Raw genomic sequence first — 22197 nt, forward strand, 5'->3', positions numbered from 1 at the left:
CTGAAGTGCTTCTGTAGGTAAAAAGCAGTCAAATGTGGGCGACTTCATAGGGTCCAACCCACTGCTTCGCCCTGAACCAGTCCTAAACAGGAGCTCCCCAAGGTGTGTTCCACAGCCCGGCAGCCTCGGGGCCCGCTGGGAGCTGGTGAGAAGTGCAGACTCTCGGGGCTGCTCCAGACCCGCCGAGCCAGGGTCTTGGGCATGGGGCCCAGCAGCCTGTGTTGTTCTAAGGCTTCCAGGTGACCCTGATGGGTCTCAGGTTTGATGGGGGCCAACTGCTGGTCCCATGGCTGAGCACTCCGGTGTCGTGAGTGGTAGTAGGTCTGTCGTTGTGGCAGAGGAGCCACCTCGTGTCCCCTTGGCTTCTTCTCAACATGTTTCCTTGTGAGGTTCCAAGTCTGTCTCCCCCACCAGCTGCCCAAGAGAAGGGTGTGCTGGTCCCTGCTGTATCCTCAGGGCCTCACACAGAGCCTGGCACGCACTAGGTGCTCGGTAAGGACTCAATGAGTGAATAAATGCACAGGTGTGCACAGCAGACCCGTCGTGGTGTGAGGGCCACTCAGTGGGTGTCGGGCGGTTTTCTTAGTCTTCACCTGGCTCCTTGCCCTTCCTTTCCTGCTGTCTGCATGTCTAGTAGAGCCCATCAGGCCTGACTCCAGCACGCATTCTTCAGCCGTCTGCTCTCACCTCCGCTGCCCCATCCAGGTCCAGGTCCAGGCCGGCGCCATCTCCCCCCTGGATGGGCACCTGCACTGTTGCCCGCCCACAGCCTCCACACGGCCCTGAGTGGTCTTCCCACACTGCAAACAGATCACGCCACTCCTCTGTGCCAGACTCTGCACCCGCTCCCCGCCACATGTCCACTGACATAATAGCCATCCCCAAGGTCTGTAGGAATACCGTGGTCTGTCCCCTATCCCTTCTAACCTCACCTTTGTCCCACCACAGTCACCCCAGACCAGCCCCATTGTCCTCTCCTTGAACCTCCAACCTTCCTCACGTGCCTCCTTCGCACACAGCAGTCCTTCCTCCTGGAGCTCTTTTCCTTGTCCATTCAGTGGGGTCGGCTCTCTCTCATCCTTCAGCCTCTCCTGACCCCCGGATAAAAGCCCCTCTTCCCCTCCCAGAGCCCAGCACCAGCTACAGTCCTCGTTCGTCCATGTACTTGTTTCTTGTCCACTCCCAGTGGCCTCCCAGGGGCTTTTTCTTGTTCACCAATTGGCTGAGGCCCGGAGCAGCACCTGGTCCCGGGTGGGGCTGGGTGGGAGAGAAGAAGGCTTCCTGGTCCCTCTGCCCCCACAGAACCACCTGGCATGCCGGGGTATGGTTTGTTCCTCCTGGGACCTCCTGTTCTGCTCTGAGGCCCTCTCCGTCTTTCAGGCCTGTGCGCACCGCTGGAAGAACATCTACTATGAAACCGACCACATCCTGCCCCACGGCTTCTGTTACGTCATCCCGTCCAACCTCCAGGCCAAAGGCCGGACGCTGATCCCTTGCTACGAAGGTGAGTGCTCTTGAGTCTCCCTCACCCTCTGCCCACATTGTGCTCTAAACAACCCCCAGCCGTCTCCATTTCCCCCAGCCTCCCAGGCTGTAACAGGAGGACAGCACTGTGTCCCCAGAGGGCCTCTTGGTGCCAAGGGCCTGCCCCGGTAATGAGCCAGGTGAGAAGGGGGAAGCGGTTCTGGGCCCTGCCCACCCTTGCCCGTCTCTGTCCTGGAGCCCCCGGTGCTTTCCAAGCTTCACAAAGTCTCTGAGACCAACATTCACCCAGCCGCAGCCAGGCTGTCATGTAGAAGAACTCTTGGTTTCCTGGCACTTCCTGATGCTGTGCAACCTGGGGGAAGTTACTTTCCCTCTCTGGGCCTTAGTTTCCTCACCTGAAAATCCAGAGGTTGGCTCCTCTGGTCTCCACAGTCCCATGTAACTCCCAGATAAGCTTCCCAACATTAGCTCCTGGGCACACCTGTGGACAAATGCCCTCAGGCAGGGGTCAGAGAAGTCCCAGGATGCAGTTCTCATAATGTGGGGAGTCTGACTTTCCTTCTTGTCTGGTCCCTGCACCCTGTCAGATGCCTGAGGATTGGGTGCATCCTCAGCAGAGTTTTAAGAGCTCCTCACCAAGGGGTTCTTTGGGTCTTGGAAGGAAAATGTGTTTTCTCAGGATCCCTGCTCAGAATCTTCAAACAGCGGGGCCCTGGGGACCATTGAGCCAGCCATTATGTAGCTCCATCGAATTTGGCATCAGGATTCCGAAAACGCTGTCATTTTCTTCAGTTTTGTAGCTGGTATGCTCAGGTTTTCTTTGCGGAGTTCTGAGTGAGCTAGTCTGTTTCCTCTAAGTGCTGGCTGTTCATATTTTAATTTCCCCCCTCATTTATTTGTTTGGACGAAGCCTTAACTCACCTGTGTCCAGTTCCTTTGGGCTTCCCTGGGTTTTCCCAACTTCTGTGGCCACCAAAGGGGGTTCCGAAAAATGCTGTCTAGACCCAAGTGCTTTCCTGCCTCCTGGAGGACCCTCCGGGCCCTGAAGGGGACTCAGGTGGCCGGAGCAGGGTGTTCTGTGACGTAGCTCCGCAGAGGAGCTAATAGTGTCCCCGCAGGGTCCCCGACACTCTCATCCCTGAGGATGAGTCTTTCCTTCCAAGTGTCAGCATTGGATCAGCTCTGGCCGAGCCACCTGGGGAAATGGAGTTCTAGCCTTGTTTATCTCTGCATTGCCCCCGTTAGAAGGAAAGCTCTATCTGAAAAATAGAGGATGATACTCCAGCTCATCAGAGGGAGGGGTAGGTAGCATAAAGACACAAACAATGGGTCAGGACTGTGTTCCAGGAACAGAGAGGAGAGCCCACAGAACTCTGTGGGTAGCTGTCGGGCTGGCGGACGGGGAGGGAGTCCATAGAGGTCACAGAGACAGAGATTATTGGACCCAAACTAGTCACGTGGCAGAGCCAGCACTTTGGTTCTCCCAGAAGACACACTGCTGTCCTGGTGATGCCCCCGTGTCCCCTTGTGTCCCACCATAGGCATCAGAAAGCGAAGGTCTCTGGAAGAGACCACCGGGGCTGATGTCCCCATGAACCCACAGCCATGGCTCACACCTGTATGTGACCTGTTATTAGCAGCTGTGGGGTCAGGAACACGCCAGTGTTGGTCTGAGGACTACAGATTCTTTCATTTGGTCTTCACTAGCCACCTGTAAAATAAGGATTTTTTTTCACTTGGGTTTGAATATGGGTAGTTTATTTCAGAAGTTATGCAAGAAGACACCAGTAGGGGAGTAGAAAATGAGAACAGGAAGGGGAGGCAGCAGTCAGGGATGTGACCCACAAGTCACCACCATGGGCAGTGGAGACACAGTCGCTGAGGAGCGCTGCGGCCAGCAGAGAACACCCTTCAGAATTACCCCCTCCCGAGGGCTGAGGAGCCGGGGTCTGGGCATTCTGCCCTCCCTGTGTGCGGGCAGGGAGACCCCCGGCAAAGGGCTGGCAGGTGGCAGTGGGAAGGGCTGAGGGGGTGGGGTTGGGGCCCCTGCCAGTGGGCTTCTGTGTTGCTTTCCTCCAGTTACACGCAAGGAAGCTGAGACTCAACAGTTTAAGTAAATTGCCAAAGGTCGCTCATACAGTAAATTGTGGAGCCGAGTTTTGAATTTTGCCTCTGTCTGACCTCAGAAAGCTTTCTGTGCCCTGGTGGTTAGTGGTTCCTGTTTGTGTTTTGGACTTTTAGTTTAAGTGAGAATTAAGTCAGTCGGCCAACAACCCTCACAGAAGGAGAGAGGGTGACTGACTGAACTATCCCGAAGGTATGGTCTCGAGGTGAGGGGAGTGTGAATGCTGTGGGTGATGGTGCTCCCAAAAGGCCTGCTTGCTCTCCCTGTGGCTTTGCTGCCGGTGGCTCTGGTGTGATGCTAGGCAGGGACGTGCAAGCCTGCGTGAGCCACGGAGAGCAGCAGGTCTGCCCACGTGTCCCTCCTTCTCAAGAGTGCGTGAGCTCTGAGCTGAGGCCTGAAGAGGCGTCGTGTTCCCCGCCCCCTCTGAGTGCCCGGACCGTGCCGTAGACTGTGCGCCTTGTAGCTCACTGCTCTCAGAAGAGAGACGTGTGAACCGACCTGAACTGAACCTGCGGCCAGAAGCCAACTAGGTCGGCCAAACCCCAGCTGATCTGTAGATGTGTGAGTGAGAACGAGCACTTCTTATGTTTGCCGGGGAGAGTTCATGGTTCTTAGGCAGTGATAGCTGACTGATGTCCCAGGAACTGAAATTCCTCTTAACAGTGGCTGTGCGGTCGGCTCGGGCCTCCAGGATTGCCTTTGATTTTCCTTGACTTAATGATGGTCAAATGGAGCCAACAAAGGATTTAGCAAAATGGTGGGGCCCTCACTCAATCCTCCTTCCCTACAGTCTCACACATACACACACACACTCACTTCTGTATCCCAACTCATTCTTTGACCCAGGAGCAGTAAAGGGGTTGGGCTGGGGTAGGGAGTGTTGGGGTATACGAGCAGCCCCTTAGAACAATGGGGGACTGAAGAGAACGTTTCTGTGGTTCTTGTTCCTGGGAAAGGTGAGGGGTCGGGGGGGCAGATGCTCAGACTTCTCTAGAAGACTGGACCATCAGGGTAGGGGGTGCAGGCCTCAGCTAGGGCTCTTGTCTGTGCTCTGTTGGCTTTGGGGATCTCTGCCTCCCTTTTCTGTGGTCTAAACTAAACCTAGTTTGGCTCTGAAGGCAACCACTATTTCCTTTTAATGTGGAAAACTTCAGTGACGCAAGCTCTTTATTCATTGGGTGGGGATCACGTTATAATGAAGCACAATGGAAGTATTTTCGAGTTTGACATGACCTTTCAGATGCCACCCAGGTCAGCCTGTCTTTGTTGAGATCTAGAGATGGGTGTGGCTTTCTCAAGGCCAAGTTTTTCTTTCCATTCTGTTAGTCATATACCACACAATGGAGAGCAGCATGGTGGCTAAGAGCGCAGACTTTGGACCGGACTGCCAGAGTTCAAGACCTGGCTCTGCCACTTGTTAATGGTGTGACTTGAGATGAGTTATTTAATGTCCTTGTGCCTAACCACCCTCAAGGGGCTGTGAAGAGGATTGAGTTAATATTTGTTAGCTCTTAGAACAGTGCCTGGCCTGTATATACTGATACGCTAATATACCATATTATGTGTTAATATTATATACCAAGCAAGTGTTTGCTAATCACCACGGGGTGTCAAAGTTGCCTACCAGGAACAGAGCTCACTTAAGCTCATTAAGTACTTGTTAGACACTGTGCTCAGGGCCTGACAGATAAAACCCAAGTGACACAGTCTCAGTTGTCAAGATGTTTCCCATCTACAGCAGAGAACAGAGAGAGAACACAATGTTTCAAAAGTGGGAGAGCTGTGTGTGGGATGGAGAACTCCATGCCAGTGTATACCGCTGGGTACCTCCCCCCAAGGGCCCATACCACATCCAAGTTCAAGGTGGCATTAGGGCAGAATTATTTTATTTTACTACTGGAAAAACTGAGACCCGTGTAGAGTCTGCTGTCTGTTGGGGCCCATGGAGGAGGAAATCCGTAGTTGGTCATGGCGGAGGGTGCAGGACAGGGGAGGGAGGGGTGCACTTCATGTGGAGTAGTGGAGAGACCATGGAAGGGGGTGGGGTGCTTCAGACCTGCTCTTCTGTGCTTCTGTCTGCTGTAACGGCTCCGTTGCATTGATTGGGTTGGCCAAAAAGTCCATTTAGTTTTTCTGTAAAATAAAAGGCACATTGTTCATTTTCACCAATAATTTTATTGATTTGGATATTTTGAGTATGTCCGCTGTCTCCCATGCGGTATAACGTTGATTGTTCCCAGTGTCTCGATTTGTTCACTGTCAACTTGAACTGGTCTACCCAACCGTGGAGCATCATCCAGAGAGAAATCTCCAGCATGAAACTTCGCAAACCACTTTTGACACGTTCGAGCCGTCACAGCGCCTTGTCCACTGCACGCATCTTTTTTTTTGCGCTTCAGTTGTGTTTTTGCCTTTCTTGAAATAATGAAGCATAATAGGCCAAAAACGTTGCATATTTTCTTTCATCTTCACTATTAAAATGGCTATACAAAAAATCACCAATTTTGATAAAATTGTTTTTAAACAGCTGTCACAACACAATCTAACAAAATGATTTTGCATGAAGTTAGAGACAACTGAGCGCTACTAGAGCCATCGTATGGAAAAAAACCAAACGGGCTTTCTGGCCAACCCGGTACATCTCAGGGTTATTGGGAGGGGTGGACCCTGAGGAAACTCGGGCAGAAGTGCTCAGAAAGACCACACAAAGTTCTATAACCGTGGCCTTTGGGGGTCCCTGTGAGGGTAAGCAGTGTTCTCCGCAGAACTGTAGCAAGGCTGGTTTAATGAAGGAATCCTCTAAGTGTGCGGGCACCTGTCCAGATGTCTCAAACTTCTGAATTCATAAAAAGAATGGGTCTTTGGTGTGGCACAAGGGCCTTTTTCTCACGACTTTTCAGGTGCTTCCTGTTTCTGGTTTGGTGGGAAATGCTATCAGAATATCCTGTTTGGAACCCAGAAATGTAGAGGGAATGGGAAACAGAAAAAAGGTTAGGACAAAGTAAAATAAACCAGTGGAGCATACCCTCAAGTCAAACCATTTAGTTTACGTTCGACGTAAGAACAGCATCATTACTGCCGTGTGTGGTTGGTTTTATGAGACTCCGTGGGAAACCGAGAGGTTTGGTGGGATGGACATACGGGGAAAACTTTGTATATTAAAAAGCCAGCACTATAAAATATGAGCTACTAGTAGCCAAGTCATGATATTTTAGGACTCCCAAAAGTTGTCAGTGCATTGAGAAAATCAAACACAGCGATTTCTTTCATCCTTTGCCCTTGAACCCATTGAGACAGGAAGCTAGAGCTTGGCCGGAGTGGGGCTGTAAACAAGTCATCTTTTTATTGTGGTAGGAACAACCTCACTAATATGGAATAATTTGGGAGCAGCTCTGCTACATTAACAAAAACTGTTCCAGATAAAACACTGACAAAGAGATGCAATTGGGGTGCCATTGTGTATTAGACGTAATTTCAGAATCTGGCTTTACTGCTCGCTTATTGCTGTGGTTTAACCCATAGCTCCTATGCTCTGTGGGTGACTTCGGGCCAACCCCTGAGCCTCAGTGCTCTTAGCTCTAAAATGGGGGAGATTAAACCTTACTTAAGAGGTATTTGAGGTATATAATGTGCTTAACACAGTTGGTAGCTCAGAGTGAACTCTCAATAAATGTGAATTTTCTAATTAACTTGTAAGTACCATAACAGTATTCTTAAACATTCTCAGAAGGTGTCTAGCAGATCCTGCTTTAATGAACAGACATTGGAGGGTAGAAAGCTGGGTATTATTAAAATGATGTTGAGACTTCTTAAAAAGGTTGTCATGTCTTAAATACTTTGAAGATCATATTTGCATAATTAATTTGCTTGTTAAACTCTCCTTTTGTAGATGATCTAAAGATTAGCTTGTGTCATGTTTAAATGTTCTCAAGTTTGGAATTACTGGGGTTTGAATTTATAAATTTTAATGTGCTTTAAAATGATCTCATTGGTTCCAAGGATTTCTGTTTCGCTTTCTCTGGTACCAGAGGGTGGCTGGACTTTTATTCCTAATTTCTTTTGCATCTCCAAAGACAGTAATCATTTCTAGGGAAGGAAATAGATCGCCCATTAAGATGGGAAGTTTTTTTTTTTACCCTCCTTCTAATGTTGGAGGCTAAGGCTCCGCAGGGGATGAAAATCAATCAAGAGCCATTTACAAATGAAAAGCAATTGGGGTTTTGTTTTGTTGTGTTGTGTTTTGTTTTGGAAAGAACCATAAAAGTCTAAGCTGATCCATTAAAAATTTAAGAACAAACCCCCATAAATTTTTATTAAATAAAGAACTCTACATTTACATAGGATTTTATGGTTTCCAGAGAGCTTTCATAAACATTATCTCATTCAAGTAAATACAGCAAATTTTTATAAAGTAGATGCAGTTAGGCTGGTGAGCTCCACTTTCTCCATCCCAACAACTCCCCGAGACCCTGCCCCGTCCAGCTGGTGCATTTCTTGAGGCTCTTCGGGTGCCAGCCAGCCCAGGCCCTATTGCAGTCTTTCTTTAAAAACTCTCGAGGAATTCTAGTCAAGCTGGGGTGGTGCCAGAGACACACAGGGAGAAAATGAGTTGTGTGGCTTCTGGGCCAGGCTGGAGGGAAGGCCGCCATTGTCCCAGTGTGGGCATGGCTGGTGGGTGACATTTTTCCTGTGTTGAGACCTCCCCCCACATGGCCAAATCAGGTGAATCATTAACCTGGGGAACACCACTAGCCCCACACTGGTGATTGCCTTAGACCTCCTTACTCAACTGGCATACAGCCTGAGGCTGAGTCCAATGGATGGCTGGCAGGTGGTGGAAGGTCTCAGAGTGCCTGGTGCCTTTTGCTGGCCTGCCTAAGGGCAACTCCTGGTGGCAACTTGCCTCAGTTTGGCCTCTCCCCTGAACACCTAGGCCTATCACAGGCAGCTGCCAACTACAGATTGCTTTGTAGCTCCTACCAGGTAGCCCCAGGCCAGTCATAGGCAGTGTCTGACATTGGCTTTCACTGGAGCCCCTCCTAAGAGGCCACAGAACCAACATACTCGGTGGTTGGCTACAGAGCACCACTGAATTAACTCCACAAGTGGCGCATTCAAAGGATAGTCTCAGCAGATTCCAGACCGTGCTGGGGCAAATCCTGTCCCATGGGGTCAGGCCCCCCTCACAATAGCTCGTACATTGTGGTCATGGCCAATCCTCACAGCCAGGGTCAGTCCCATCTGCTGATGTGCTAACAGGAAAGCTACAACAGGAAGGCCCACACAAGGGACACTCCTGGAACACCCAGCTCAGGTGGCTGGGGAGACTGTGCCACTGGGCCCCACAGGACATTTACTACATACGACCACCTTGCCAAGAATGGGAGATGTAGCAAAGGTACCTAATATGTGGAAACAAACAGAGAAGCACCCAAAATGGAAAGACAAAAAACATGTCCCAAATGAAAGAACAGAAAAAATCCCCAGAAAAAGAACTAAATGAAATGGAAACAAGCAATCTACCAGGTACAGAGTTCAAAACACTGGTTATAAGGCTGCTCAAGGAACTTAGTGAGAACTTCAACAAAGAGATAGTCAGCATAAAGAAGGACATAGAAACCATAAAAAAATGAGTCAAAGATCAAGAATATAATGACAAATGAAGAATACACTAGAAGAAATCAACAACAGATTAGATGAAGCAGAGAATCAAATAAGCAATTTGGAAGACAAAGTAGGAGAAAACAACCAATCAGAACAGCAAAAAGAAAAAAATAAGAAAATAAAAATAGTTTAAGGGACCTCTGGGACAACATCAAACATAACATTTGCATCATAAGGGTACCAGGAAGAGAAGAGAGAGAGCAAGAGATGAAGGATGTATTTGAATTAAGGATGACTGAAAACTTTCCTAACCTGGAGAAGGGCATAAACATACAGGTCCAGGAAGTACAGAGAGTTCCAAACAAGAGGAACCCAGAGAGGCCCGCACCAAGACACATAATAATTAAAATGGTGAAAGTTGAAGACAAAGGGAATCATAATAGCAGCAAAAAAAAAAAAAAAAAAGTTGCCTACAAGGGAACTTTCATAAGACTCAGCTGATTTCTTAACAGAAACTTTTCAGGCCAGAAGGGATTGGCATGAAATAGTCAAAGTGATGAAAAGCAAGGACCTACAATCAAGAATACCTTACCCAGCAAGGCTAGCATTTAAAAATTCAAGGAACTATAAAGACCTTTTGAGACAAGAAGAAGCTTCAGGAGTTCATCACCACCAAACCAGTATTATAAGAAATGCTAAAGGGACTTCTTTAAGAAGAAGAAGGATAAAACCATAAATATGAATAATAAAGTGGCAATAACTATGTACCTATAAGTTATCACTTTAATGTAAATGGATTAAATTTACATTAGCTCCAGTCAAAAGACATAGGGGAGCTGAATGGATAAGAAAAGAAGACCCATACAAGAGACCCACTTGAGATAGAAAAGACACACGCAGACTGAATGTGGAAGGTTGGAAAAAGATCATTCATGCAAATGGAAATGAAAAAAAAAAAAAAGCTGAGGTAGCAATACTTACATCAGACAAAATAGACTTTGAAGCAAAAGCAAAATAGACTTAATGAGACAAAGAAAGACACTACATGATAATGAAGGGGTCATTCCAACAAGCGGATAGAACCTTAGAGACATTTATGCTCCCAACGTAGGAGCACCTGAGTGTAGAACGAAAAGATGGGTGGACATGAAGGGAGAGATCGACAGTAATACAGTCATAGGAGCGGACTTTAACACCCCCTTGACATCAATGGATCGGTCTTCCAGAGAGAAAATCAACAAGGAAACCATGGCCTTAAATGACACATTGGGCCAGAAGGATTTAATTAATATTAATCAGAGCATTTTACCCCAAAGCAGCAGAGTATACATTCTTTTCAAGTGCACAGGGAACATTTTCTAGGATAGACCACATGTTGGTCTCAATAAATTCAAGAGGATTAAAATTCTATCAAGTGTCCTCAGCCACAGTATTATGAAACTAGGAATCAATTCCAAGAAAAGAAATGAAAAACACACAAACACGTGGAGGCTAAATAACCTGCTACTAAACAACGAATGGGGTAACAGTGAGGGCAAGAAAGAAATAAAAGGTATATTGAGACAAATAAAAATGAGAACACAACAATGCCAGATCTGTGGAACATAGCAAAGGCAGTCCTAAGAGAGAGATTCATAGCAATAAAGGCCAATCTCAGGAAACAAAAAATATCTCAAATAAAAATCCAGCCTTATACCTAAAGGAATTAGTAAAAGAACAACAAACAAAGGGGAAGTAAATGAAGTAGAGTCTAAAAACATGAACAAAAGAACCATGAAACCAAGACCTGGTTCTTTGAAATGGAAAACAAGATGGTAAGCCTTTAACCAGGTTCATGAAGAAAAAAGAACCCAAATAAGTCAGAAGTGAAAGAGGAAGAATGACAACTGACCACAGAAATTACACAGGATTGTAAGAAAATACTGTGAACAATTATATGCCAACAAATTAGACAACTTGGATGAAATGGATAAACTCCTAGAAACATACGCTCTTCAGAGATTGAATAAAAAAAATCTGAATAGATTGAATAAAAAAAATCTGAATAGACTACCAATGACATAGAATTAGTAATCAAAAAACTCCCAACAAACAACAGTCCTGGGCCAGATGGCTTGAAAGGTAAATTTTACCAAATGTCCAAAGGAGCATTAACACCTATCCTTCCAAAATTATTCCAAAAAATTCGAGGAGGGAAGGTACACAATCTCCTTTTACAAGGCAAGTGTTCCTGAGGAACAGAGATGTAAAAAATCCTCAACAAAATATTAGCTCACCAAATTCAGCAATACATTTAAGAGATCATATATCATACATAGTCATGTGGGATTTATTCCTGGAATGCAAAGTTGGTTCAATATCCACACATCAATTAATGTGATACACCATATAAACAAAATGAAGGATAAAAATTATATGATCATATCAATAGATTGAGAAAAAACATTTGACAAAATCCAGCATCGATTTTTGATAAAAACTCTCAGCAAAGTGAGAATAGAGGAAAGAAATAAAGGTCACGGGTGACAAATCCACTGCTAGCATCTTAATCAATGGGAAAAAGCTAGAAGTACTTTTTCTTAAGATCAGGGACTAGACAAGATCGTCCATTTCCATCACTTTATTCAACATAGTATCGGAAGTCCTAGCCACACCAATCAAACAAGGGAAAGAAAGAAAATGCATCCAAATTTGAAGTGAAGAGGTAAGACTGTCATTTGCAAATGATGTGATATGATATGTACACAACCCTAGAGATTTCACCAAAAGACTACCAGAATGGATAAGTGAACTCAGTAAAGTAGCAGGATACAAAATTAATATTCAGAAATCACTTGCATTTTTAGACACCAATAATGAGCTATCAGAAAGATAAATGAAGAAAACAATCCAGGTACAGTTACATAAAAATACAGCCTTGGCCTCGTGGCTCATTTGGTTGGAGCACATCCCATACACCAAAATGTTACAGTTAGATCCCTGGTCAGGGCACGTACCTGGGCTGTGAGTTCGATCCCCAGTTGGGAAGGCAACCAATTGTGTTCTCTCCCTCTCTCCCTCCTCTTCTCCCTTCCCCTCTCTTTAAAAATCAATACAATATCCTTGGGTAAGGATTTTTAAAAAATATCTAGGAATAAATGTAACCAAAGAGATTAAAAAAACCTGTACTTGGAAAGTTGTAAGATATTGAAGAAAAAAGTTGAAGCTGTCAATGAATGGAAGCATATACTATGCACATGGATAAGAAGAATTAACACCACTAAAATGTCCATATTACCCAAAGCAATTTAAAGATTCAATGCAATTCCTGTCAAAATATCAACTGCATTTTTTACAGAACTGGAACAAACCCAAACATTTATACAGAATCACAAAAGACCCTGAAGAGCCATAACAATCTTGATATAGAAGAAAAAAGCTGACGGTATCATGCTATCTAATATCAAACTCTGCTATCAAAACAGTCTGGTATTAGCATAAAAAACAAACATAAATCAGTGGAACAGAATAGAGAGCCCAGAAATAAACCCACATCTGTATGATCAATTAATGTATGACAAAAAAGGCAAGACTATACAATAGGGTAGAGGCCGTTTCTTCAATGAACAGTGTTGGAAAAATTGGACAGATACATGCAAAAACGTGAAGCTAGACCACCTTCTTATACCACATACAAGAATCAACTCAAAATGGATTAAATGTAAAACCTGAAACCATAATATTTCTAGAAAAGCATAGGCAATAGAGTCTCTGGCATTAGTAATATTTTTTTCTGATATATCTCCTGAGGCATGGGAAACAAAAGAAAAAATAAACAAATGGAACTACATCAAACTAAAAAGTTTCTTTCTACAGCAAAGGGAACCATCCATGAAACAAAAAGACAACCTACTGAATCAAAGAAGATTTTTTGCCAGTGATACATCTGAGAAGGGATTAATATCCAAAATTGATAAAGAACTCATACAACTCAACACCAAAAAAAAAAATATCACCAAACAATCTGATTTAAAAAATGGGTAGAAGACCCGAATAGACATTTCAACAAAGAGGACATAGAGATGGCCAATAGAAGTATGGAAAGATGCTCAATGTCATTTAAAATTAAAGAGATGCCAATTAACACCACAGTGAGATACGCCTTAGACCAGTCAGAATGTCTATCATCAGTAAATCAACAAGCAACAAGTGCTGGCGAGGACGTGGGGAAAGTGCACTCTAGTGCACCCTTCGTGGGAATGCAGACTGGTGCAGCCGCTTGGGAAAAACAGTGTGGAGGTTCCTCAAAAAACTAAAAACAGAACTACCGTATGACCCAGGAGTTTCACTTTGGGGTATATATCTGAAGAAATTTAAAACACTAAAATTCAAAAAAAAATCTATCTGTGTGTTCATTGCAGCATTATTTACAATAGCCAAGATATGGAAGCAACTCAGTTACCAATGAGTAGATAGATGACTAGCTAAAGAAGTGGTGCATCTAGATAGTGGAATATTACTTGGCCATAAATGGTAAGAAATCTTACCATTTGTGACGACATGGATGGGCCTGGCAGGTCTTACGCTAAGCAGATAAGTCCGAGTAAGACAAACACCGTGTGAGTTTGCTTATATGTGTAGTCTAAAGAACCACATAAGGGAACTAACAAAACAGAAACCGGTTTATAGACTCAGAGAACAAACTGGGGGCTGCCAGAGGGGAAGTGGTTGGGGGGCTGGGTGGAGAGGGTGAAGGGATTAAGAAGTACAGATTGGTAATTACAAAATAGTCGTGGGGATATAAAATGCAACATAGGGAATATAGTCAATATTGTAATACCTGTGTAGGGTGCCAGGTGGGGACTAGGATTATTGTGGGCGGGGGAGGCATCCTTTCGTAAATTACATAATAGCCTGATCACTGTGCCGTACACCTGAAAGTAATATAAAATAATATTGAATGTCAAAAAAGAAGTATGTGGCTAGCAGAGGAATTTACTTTATATATTCATTGTCTCCTTCCATGTTATATGTTTTATATTTATTAGTTCATTTAAAAATAACAAACTGGATGCAGTTTCTGAATTAAGGCCAGTAAAGGCAGAGAAGGACCCTGAGGGAGCGAGAGGAAGGGTAAGCCACGCCCAGAGGAGGCGACCAAGTCTCTGGCGGTGGCTCTGGGGACTCAGGGAGCCCCACCAAAGCTTTTCCCTGGTGCCAAGAATTTTAATCTTGGGCACAAATATAGTCTGACCAATCGGTGGAGACCAGGGCCCTGCAGGGACACACCTGGAAACTTGATGAATATTCTGTTGAGACCCTCCCCTACGACCTCCCCTGAAAGCTCCACCCTTAAAAGCCCTTAGGACAGAGGATCCAGGCTGAGCCTTTCTCCTTCCCTTTCCTTCCCACCCCCCCTCCCCCCAGGCGCGGACCTTTAACCTTCCTCTCTCCTGAGCTCCAAGTGCCCTTCTTTACCTCTCTAACTTGTTTCCTGAGTTCAGTGCTTGCAAAGATCACTTCTACCTCTGTGACATTCTAAATCGGCCTCTTACGGTTGGAACCTTGACTCTGAATTCTGTTCTGGCCAGAACTCAAGTACTGAGGTTGCCCAACCGAGGGCCATTCTGACCCCACCAGCCTGACACCCACTGTGTTCTCTCCACCACCACCAGCATGTACGACGTCGTGGGAATCCATTCATCCATCAGTGAGAGGTTTATATTTTAAAGGGGAGGGGTATTATTACTGGACATGTGCTTTGTGAAGCATGATGTTGAGGCAGAAGCAGATGGGAAGTCTGGAGTGTCTCACTCTTTAATCCTGACTCAGGGTAATTAGCTGTGTGGCTTTAAATAAACCCCTTGCTGTCTCTGAGCAATAATGATTTCATCTGTAAAATGAATGGGTAGGATTAGAATTACAGACATTCTCTGAAGATCGTTTCCCCTCTTAAAGCCTCTTTTTCTCACTTAATTGTAAGTTTCTAGCTTCATTGCAGTTTCATTTAATGCTCACCACAGTTTACTTGTCAATTATTTTGATAAAATGTTGTTCCTTCCTCTCCAACCTAGCTATTTAGATCTTTTTTATTTTCCATTTAGACTGTGGTCCCTCACAGCTGAGGGTGGTTTTGTTCTCTCTTTAGTTTTGTGTGTTTAAGTGCCCTTTTTATCACTAGAGCTGTCTGCTCAACTTTCCTGTCTTCTAAGTCGTTGTTTAATTACCAGTTATTTAGTATTTGTTCAGAAATTGAGCAACAAGTCAGAAATAATTGAAGGCTGGAAAGCTGTTTTTTTATCCTGATGTTTTATTTCATGGCTAAGCTGAGGAACTATGGAAAAATAATTTAAAAATCGGTGTGTTAAAAAGACTAGCTTTGAAAGATGAGACGTTTTCAAATGGGTAGTAGGGAGAGAGATTAGTAGGAAGGCTGTATGTTACACTGTATATAAATCTTGATCTTTCCAGGGCTGGTTTTATCCCACCAACGTCTGGGAAGTGACCCCACCCAAGTTTATCCTTGAATCAATTAAAATTCATTACTGTAAGCTCCGTATACTGAGTTGCGGATTGTGAACATTTGGAAACGGGTATTTTTTTCCTCTCTGAATTGCCTTCTGTTTAGACAGGGTTTAGTAAAGCCAGCAGCTAAACGAAGGCAAATACTACCATTTTTAGAACACAGAGACATACAACTTAATGAATCAAAGCGTGTGACGCAGGCCCAGGAATTCAAACCGAGCCACAGCAAGAAGTCTGCCAAACTGTGCCCAGCTCCTCCAAGTCCCTTCTGGGCCCCCGCGCTCAACTGCGTCTTTTGCTTCCCAGGTTCAGTTCCCTCAAATTTTATTTTATCCTCACCTGAGGACATTTATTTTTTCATTGCGTTTAGAGAAGAAAGGAAAGAGAGACAGACAGACATTGATGTGAGAGAAACATCGATTGGTTGCCTTCTTGCATGTGCCCTGACCAGGGATTGAACCCGCAAGCTGGGTATGTGCCCTGATGCAGAATCGAACACATGGCCCTTTGGTTGGATGATGCTCCAACCAACTGAGCCACACTGGCCAGGGCCAGTTCCCTCAAGTTTAATAACATTAGAGTCGCTGTGGAGTCAGTGAGCTGCTGTCACGCCCAGCCGGATCCTCCCTTGCCGCTTCGAGGTGGGTAAGTGTTTTGTTCCGCAGTGGCCACGTCCTTGGGGCATTTGGAGACAGAGTGGACATGCCCAGAAGCAGCCCGCTGTGGGGCCCACAGCCTTTGTGCATGTGCAGGAAAAAATTCTTCCTGGGAACACGGAGAGACTGAAGGTCCCGCCCCAGCCTCCACCCCGCACTTCCTGGACTTCTCAATGGAGGGAGGGTGTGAGACGTGGGGGTCTCTTGGGGACGCAGTGCCAGCGCAGCCCCTTATCTCCAAGCCCACCGCCCTTCTCGTAGTTCAGGGGGAGAGGCTTTCCTGCCTTCTGCAGTCCAGGCAGGCGGAACCAAGGGTTTCAGGGTGTGGGTACAGCCCATAGGGGGGCCTCCTGCACCCAGATCCTAGGCCTGTATGCGGACATGTGGAAAGTGGATCAGGGAGAAACTTCAACCTGGTCTCTTTTAAAAGGAAGAATCAGGTTGAAACACCAGTCATATCTTTAACTCGAAGAAATAGCACTCAAAGGAGTAGAAACAGCTGGAGGGTGCTGTGGTCCAGTGTCTCTTGGGAAAGTCCCCATAGCCGGGCCTGGGCCCTAACAGTCCCCGTGGCACCCTGCCGTGTCAGTTTACCTGTGTGTGGCCTTGCTCCCTTTACAGAGCGCTTTCTTAGACACTTCTCGCTTACGCAGGACCGACCTCTGACGACCCAGCAGGCCAGCGCAAGGTGATTTTTTTTTTTTTTTTAACTGCAAAGGAGCAGGCGGGGCTGGCATAGAACTCGGGGCTTAGGCAGCCCTGCTTGCACAGTGGCGCCACCTCTCAAGGTGTGATTGATCAGGAGCAGCTTTGACGTCTTCAGCGAAGGCTGCTCACATCAGTGGAGGGGTTTGGCTTGAGAGGAAGAGCGCTTTGCACCAGGAGGGATGGATTAGGACCGAGGCATGGCATCTTCATGGGCCTGTGTCTCCCGGGCTGGGCTGTCCCACCTGTGGCTCTGAGATTTCTCTTGAGTTTTGGGGGACAGTCAGTGAACGGTCATGGCTTGGGGATGGGTAGGGATTGAAGAACTGGATCTGAATATCCCCCCCTGAGGCCCAAGGGAAAAGGGGGGCATGAAATTGCCCAAAGTAGGCTCAGCTGATCTAGGTTTGGAGAGCCCAGAAAAATCCGAACTGTGGGTGCTTGCTCTAATGACACCTAATCATCCTTGGCCTCTGGGGTTAGTGGTGGCACCGGGTGGAGAACCCAGGATGCCTGGTACCCAGAACACAATTCCTTTTCAATAAGGGCTTGGGGGGAGCTCAGGGAGCCTGCCAGGTTGAAGGAGAGAAGGCAGGACTGGAAGCTTGGGAAGACAGAGGTCCAAAATGAAGCAGGTTGGAGAGTGTTCAGGTACTTAGAGGCAGGAGGAACGTGCCTGGGACTCTTACATTTCCACCTGGTCCTTGGGTCCTTGCACGGAATAGCATGCATTCACACCTTTTCTCAGCACACACAGGTACCTGGCCCGGGGCTGGTGGGGGGTGGGGGCACTGAGATGCACGAACTCATCTTTGTGTTGAATGAACACATTTTGTGATGGGCAGAGGGTTTCATGAACCTTCGACTGCCAGGTCACCTTGACAGAGAAGCAGAGGAGGGGTCTGCAAGGTCGTGTGATCCAGGGGATGGATCCTATTCTAAGGAAAGGGGTTAATCACAGAGTCCCAGAGGATTCTGGGAGGTTGGAACATTGTCTGTCCTCTGATTGAGAGTCAGAGCCCCCCATGGTTTGAGTCCTTGTTTTAGAGCATCCGGAGAAGGCAGTTATAGACCCTGGGGCTTCAGAAACATCACAGCCAGTGGGATTGTGCCTGCTTTCTGTGTGACCTTGGCCCTCAGACCTCTGATGAGGTGGGACCCCGTCGGGGAGCCAGGACCTGGCCTCTAAGGGTGTTTTGTCGGTGCCTCGATGTTGGCTGAGGCAGGGGTGGTAGTAAAAGGGCTTCACTTTGCTGGCCTATCACCTGGGGCCGAGAGTGGTGTTCTCCCAGCTCCCAGTGTGGCTGTGGCCACCTCAGAAACCCTGGGTCCTGCTCCTGGAGTCGAGTTTCGGGGTGAGGTGGAGAGTGTGAAGTCTCTTACCTACCATTTTTTAGTGTCTGTCACACAGGAGACCCTGAGACCTGTTTCTTCTTTAAAACATGAAGGGTTCCCACGTAATGCCTGTTGATGTCATAAATTTGTGAGGCTTAACTGGTGCGCCCTACCATATAGTTTGTTTGCCTTGGGGGTGCCTGACTCTCCTTTCTGAGTTTCGTTTGTTTGAGAGTTAGAGATGAGTGTTTAGCCCCCAGAGTCGACGGGTGGGTGTGCTTCTTCATGACCTTCCAGATTTAATATAACTGTTGAGGTTGAAACGTTTTGAGCCTTGTTGCCATTGCGCTATATGGCTTGGAATTACTATTAATTTTTATTGTTTCTGGCCATCACGCAGTTTGACGCAGGATCTGTCGGGGACCTCTCACAGGCCTGCTGCCAGCCCTGGTGCGAGACTGTACAGAGAACAAGTGTGCCCTGGGCGGCTTTCTGGCTGGCCTGTGGAGCTCTCCTTGGGACTGAGGGCCAGGCTGGGAGGGGCTGCTCTAGCGCTCCGCAGGGCAGAGGAGGAACTCACTTGACATTCCGTTGTAACTTAGCAGCAGGCTAATGGCCACTTACTGGAAAATGTTACCAGGCTCTGCGGTCAGTGTTGTTAGAAACTGAATTACTCTGGATGTCTCCCCCGGGACCTTTCCCCCTTCTTCTCCAGCAGACGCTGGGAGCTGCAGGAAGTGCCACTGTGTTGCAATCACCGCTTCAAGGTTCCTGTGTGTTTTTTTTTTCTTTCGTTTGTTTCACATTTAAGGATATTGTGTAGTTAAGTATAAAAGTTTCAAAATTGCCTTTAAGGTATTATAGACTTGTCAGGAGCCCAAGGGGTGACGGGGCGGGGGGTGTCCCTGGGTTATTTTGCCGGGTAGCCCCGGCCAGAAGGTGTCCAGGGGCAGCCATGAGCCAGCGCCCAGCAGTGTCAGTTTCATGTGTAATTAATCTGCTCACCTGAGCCGAACATCTGTCCATCTCCACGTCTCTACACAAGCAATGATCTCAGGTGATGTGAAATCATTCACTTTGCCAAACCTTGGATAGGCCACAGAGATGGAAGAATGTGGACTTTTGAGTCTGCTGAGCTTGGGGGAGAATTTGGGCTTTGCCATTTACTAGCTGCGTGATCTCGGACAGTTCACATAACCTGAGTCTCAGGAGTTTTACCTGTTAACTCCAGGGGTGAGGGATACGTGCTGTGGTGTGAGCTGACACGTCTAACACGGTGCCAGGACTATACTACATACTTTCCCTTGAGAACTTAAAGTGGCAGCAACACAGGGCCCCCTTTGTCAGGGCGGAGTGTTGGGAACTGAGGGAGGGGTGGAAGAAAGAGCTTATCCTTTTTCTTTTTTTTTTCTTTCTCCTGGAGAGACCCGCCCGTTTTCTTGTGTGGGACAGGAAGACGAAGGCGGTAGTATAAAGTGTCACCTACGCCGTCAGCGATGGTGTAACCGTGTACTGGGGCAGGTGTGCGGGTCCCCTCTTCCTGCAGCGCCCCCCGCCCCGCCGGCTCTCCTGGCTGGTTTCTGGTCGGATGCTATTGCAGCAAGCCTATTGCCTCCAGCTGCATGGAGTGTCTTTTTGGAGGCTTGGTCATCTTCCAGGGGGACTCCACGTGGGAGGGCCACAGTATTCCATTTGCGGGCCATGTTTTCAGCTCCTGCCTCCTACTGGGGCTCTCCACCCTTTCTAAGGTAAATGACATCATTGTCACCAGCCTCCCACTTGACCATGGCTGCTGCTCCTCTTTCCCTCCATGCGCGTGGAGGCTGCAGTTGGCAGCCTTGCTACCTGATGGCACTGGAGTCTGGATGTTTGAGGTCTGGTGGATCCCTGAGACTTTCCTCCCATGCCCCAGTCTGGACGGTGTCCCAGGGCCCAGCCCGAGGCAGCACTCGGGGAAGTGGCCAGCACGCCTGGCTGCCCTGCACACGACAGGCGCACGCTGACGGGGCTGTGGTTTTCTCTTTCCTCCCCTCCCCCTCCAGAGTATAAGAAGAAGTACGGAGAAGAACACGGCTCCTGCCAGGCCGGGATAGCAGGCTTCTTCACCGAGGTGGGTGTCATCCCCATCCTGAGAACGTGACATGTGCACCTCCGTTTTCTTCTAGCACTTTGATCGATTAAAAAATCGTGTATCTTGAATGCCTCTTGGATTTATTTTTGCAGACACCATGTGGTAGAAATGAACTAACTCCATTTTCCTAAACGTACAGTTGCTTGTTCTGATACCGTGAGCTGAACAGAGTTCCCTGTCCCCACTGATTTGCAGTATCACCCTGCCACGTGCCCAGGTTACTCTCTTCTTCCATCCTACCATGTGTTTAGATTGTGAAACTTCTCTGTCTGTCCCTGCTCCAGTAAGGTCTGGTGAAGTGGGACTCAGCCCAGTAGGCAACAGGGACCCACTGCAAGTTCACGAGCAGGCGAACACGGGGGATGGCGGTGTGGTAGGAGGCTGTGTGGGCCAGGTGTGCCCAGGTGTTTAGAAGTGGGGGGGGCCTGCAGGGAGGCCAGGTAAGGGCTGTGATGGGGTCCAGCCCCAAAGCAACAGTGCAGGTTAGGGAGACCCTTTAGGAGTGAAAATGATGCGGGCAGTTGGGGAATAGGGAGGCAGTGTCAGGGGGAGGGGGGCAGAGGACTATGGGGAGAGGAAGGGGGGTTCGAGCCAGGGTTCTGGAGCATGGTGGTGCCGGCAGGAAGGGGGCCTGCCCCTGGAAGGCTCACCAGGACAGGTAAACTGAGCGCTATGTGAGGTGAGGGGACGGGACACTCACAGGTGTCTTTAGAGGATGTTTGGATATAGGGACCGGAAACCAGGCTGAGTGAGAAACTTCGATTCGGCCAATGCTAGTAACTCTCCGAGGGGACTGGGTGTGCTTAGCATGGAGGCAGAGGGGGTCATCAGGGAGAGAAAAAGTAGACTCATTGCGGAAATGGGAACTCATCAGTGATGCTGAGGAAGCGCAGAGGGCGAGAAGAGTCCCTGGGAAGGGGGTGTCACTGTGGTCCTATCAGTTGGAAAGTCAGGGAGGATGAGGGCTTGGGTCCAGGCAGAAGGAGCGCTTGGTGGGGGGAATGGGGAGGGCAAGGGTGTTGGGGGAAAGCCCAGGTGGCCGTGCCAGCCCCAGGTGACCAGAGGAACCAGAGGCCCTGTTACAACTCCAGCCTCTGGGGTCCAGAGCCAGAAGAAAGCATGGTGCAAACCGCAAGGGGCCTCGTGTGGGGAGTGTAGGGTGGGGGCAGCAGCAGCGGCGGCAGCAACTGTGGGGGCACAGGCCTTTGTCCCAGTCGTGTCTTCTGGCCACTCTGGGCCTTGGCCTCTGCTTCAGTTCCCAGGCTTTTGGCCTTTCTGAGCAGAAGGTCTTTGAACTCACTGCCTCCCTCACTTCTGGAACTTCAGCTGTTGGAGGCCGAGCAGGAAATGTGGTTGAAGGGGTCAAACAGCACGGCCCCCTGCTCTGCCCTCCTGCTGACCCCGTCCCTTGCCGTGAGCTGGGCTTTCCCTGCACAGGGCAGGAAGCTGCCTCCCCAGCTGGATGTGCTTCTGTGGACATGGCCATGTTTTCCTGATACACTCTAGGCAGGGGTGTCCAACCTTTAGGTGTCTCTGGGACACGCTGGAAGAAGAAGAGTTGTCTTGGGCCACACATTAAATACATTAGGACACATAATCACCAAAAAGCCCTCAATGTTTTAAGTAAATTTACGATTTTGTGTTGGGCCACA

The 22197-nt window shown here is 47.7% G+C and overlaps 1 protein-coding gene across 1 annotated transcript in view; it reads left to right on the plus strand.

Annotated features, from left to right (window-relative positions):
• The window catches only part of ITGA9 (integrin subunit alpha 9), a 301990-nt gene that overhangs the window by 29282 nt on the left and 250511 nt on the right, over positions 1-22197 (plus strand). The window contains exons 4-5 of the mRNA XM_053929726.2: positions 1381-1504; positions 20457-20524. Of these exons, the coding sequence (XP_053785701.1) occupies positions 1381-1504; positions 20457-20524 (192 nt within the window). The remainder of the gene's footprint in view (positions 1-1380; positions 1505-20456; positions 20525-22197) is intronic.

Source organism: Desmodus rotundus, chromosome 8 (genome assembly GCF_022682495.2).
Source record: "Desmodus rotundus isolate HL8 chromosome 8, HLdesRot8A.1, whole genome shotgun sequence".
Lineage (NCBI taxonomy): Eukaryota > Metazoa > Chordata > Mammalia > Chiroptera > Phyllostomidae > Desmodus > Desmodus rotundus.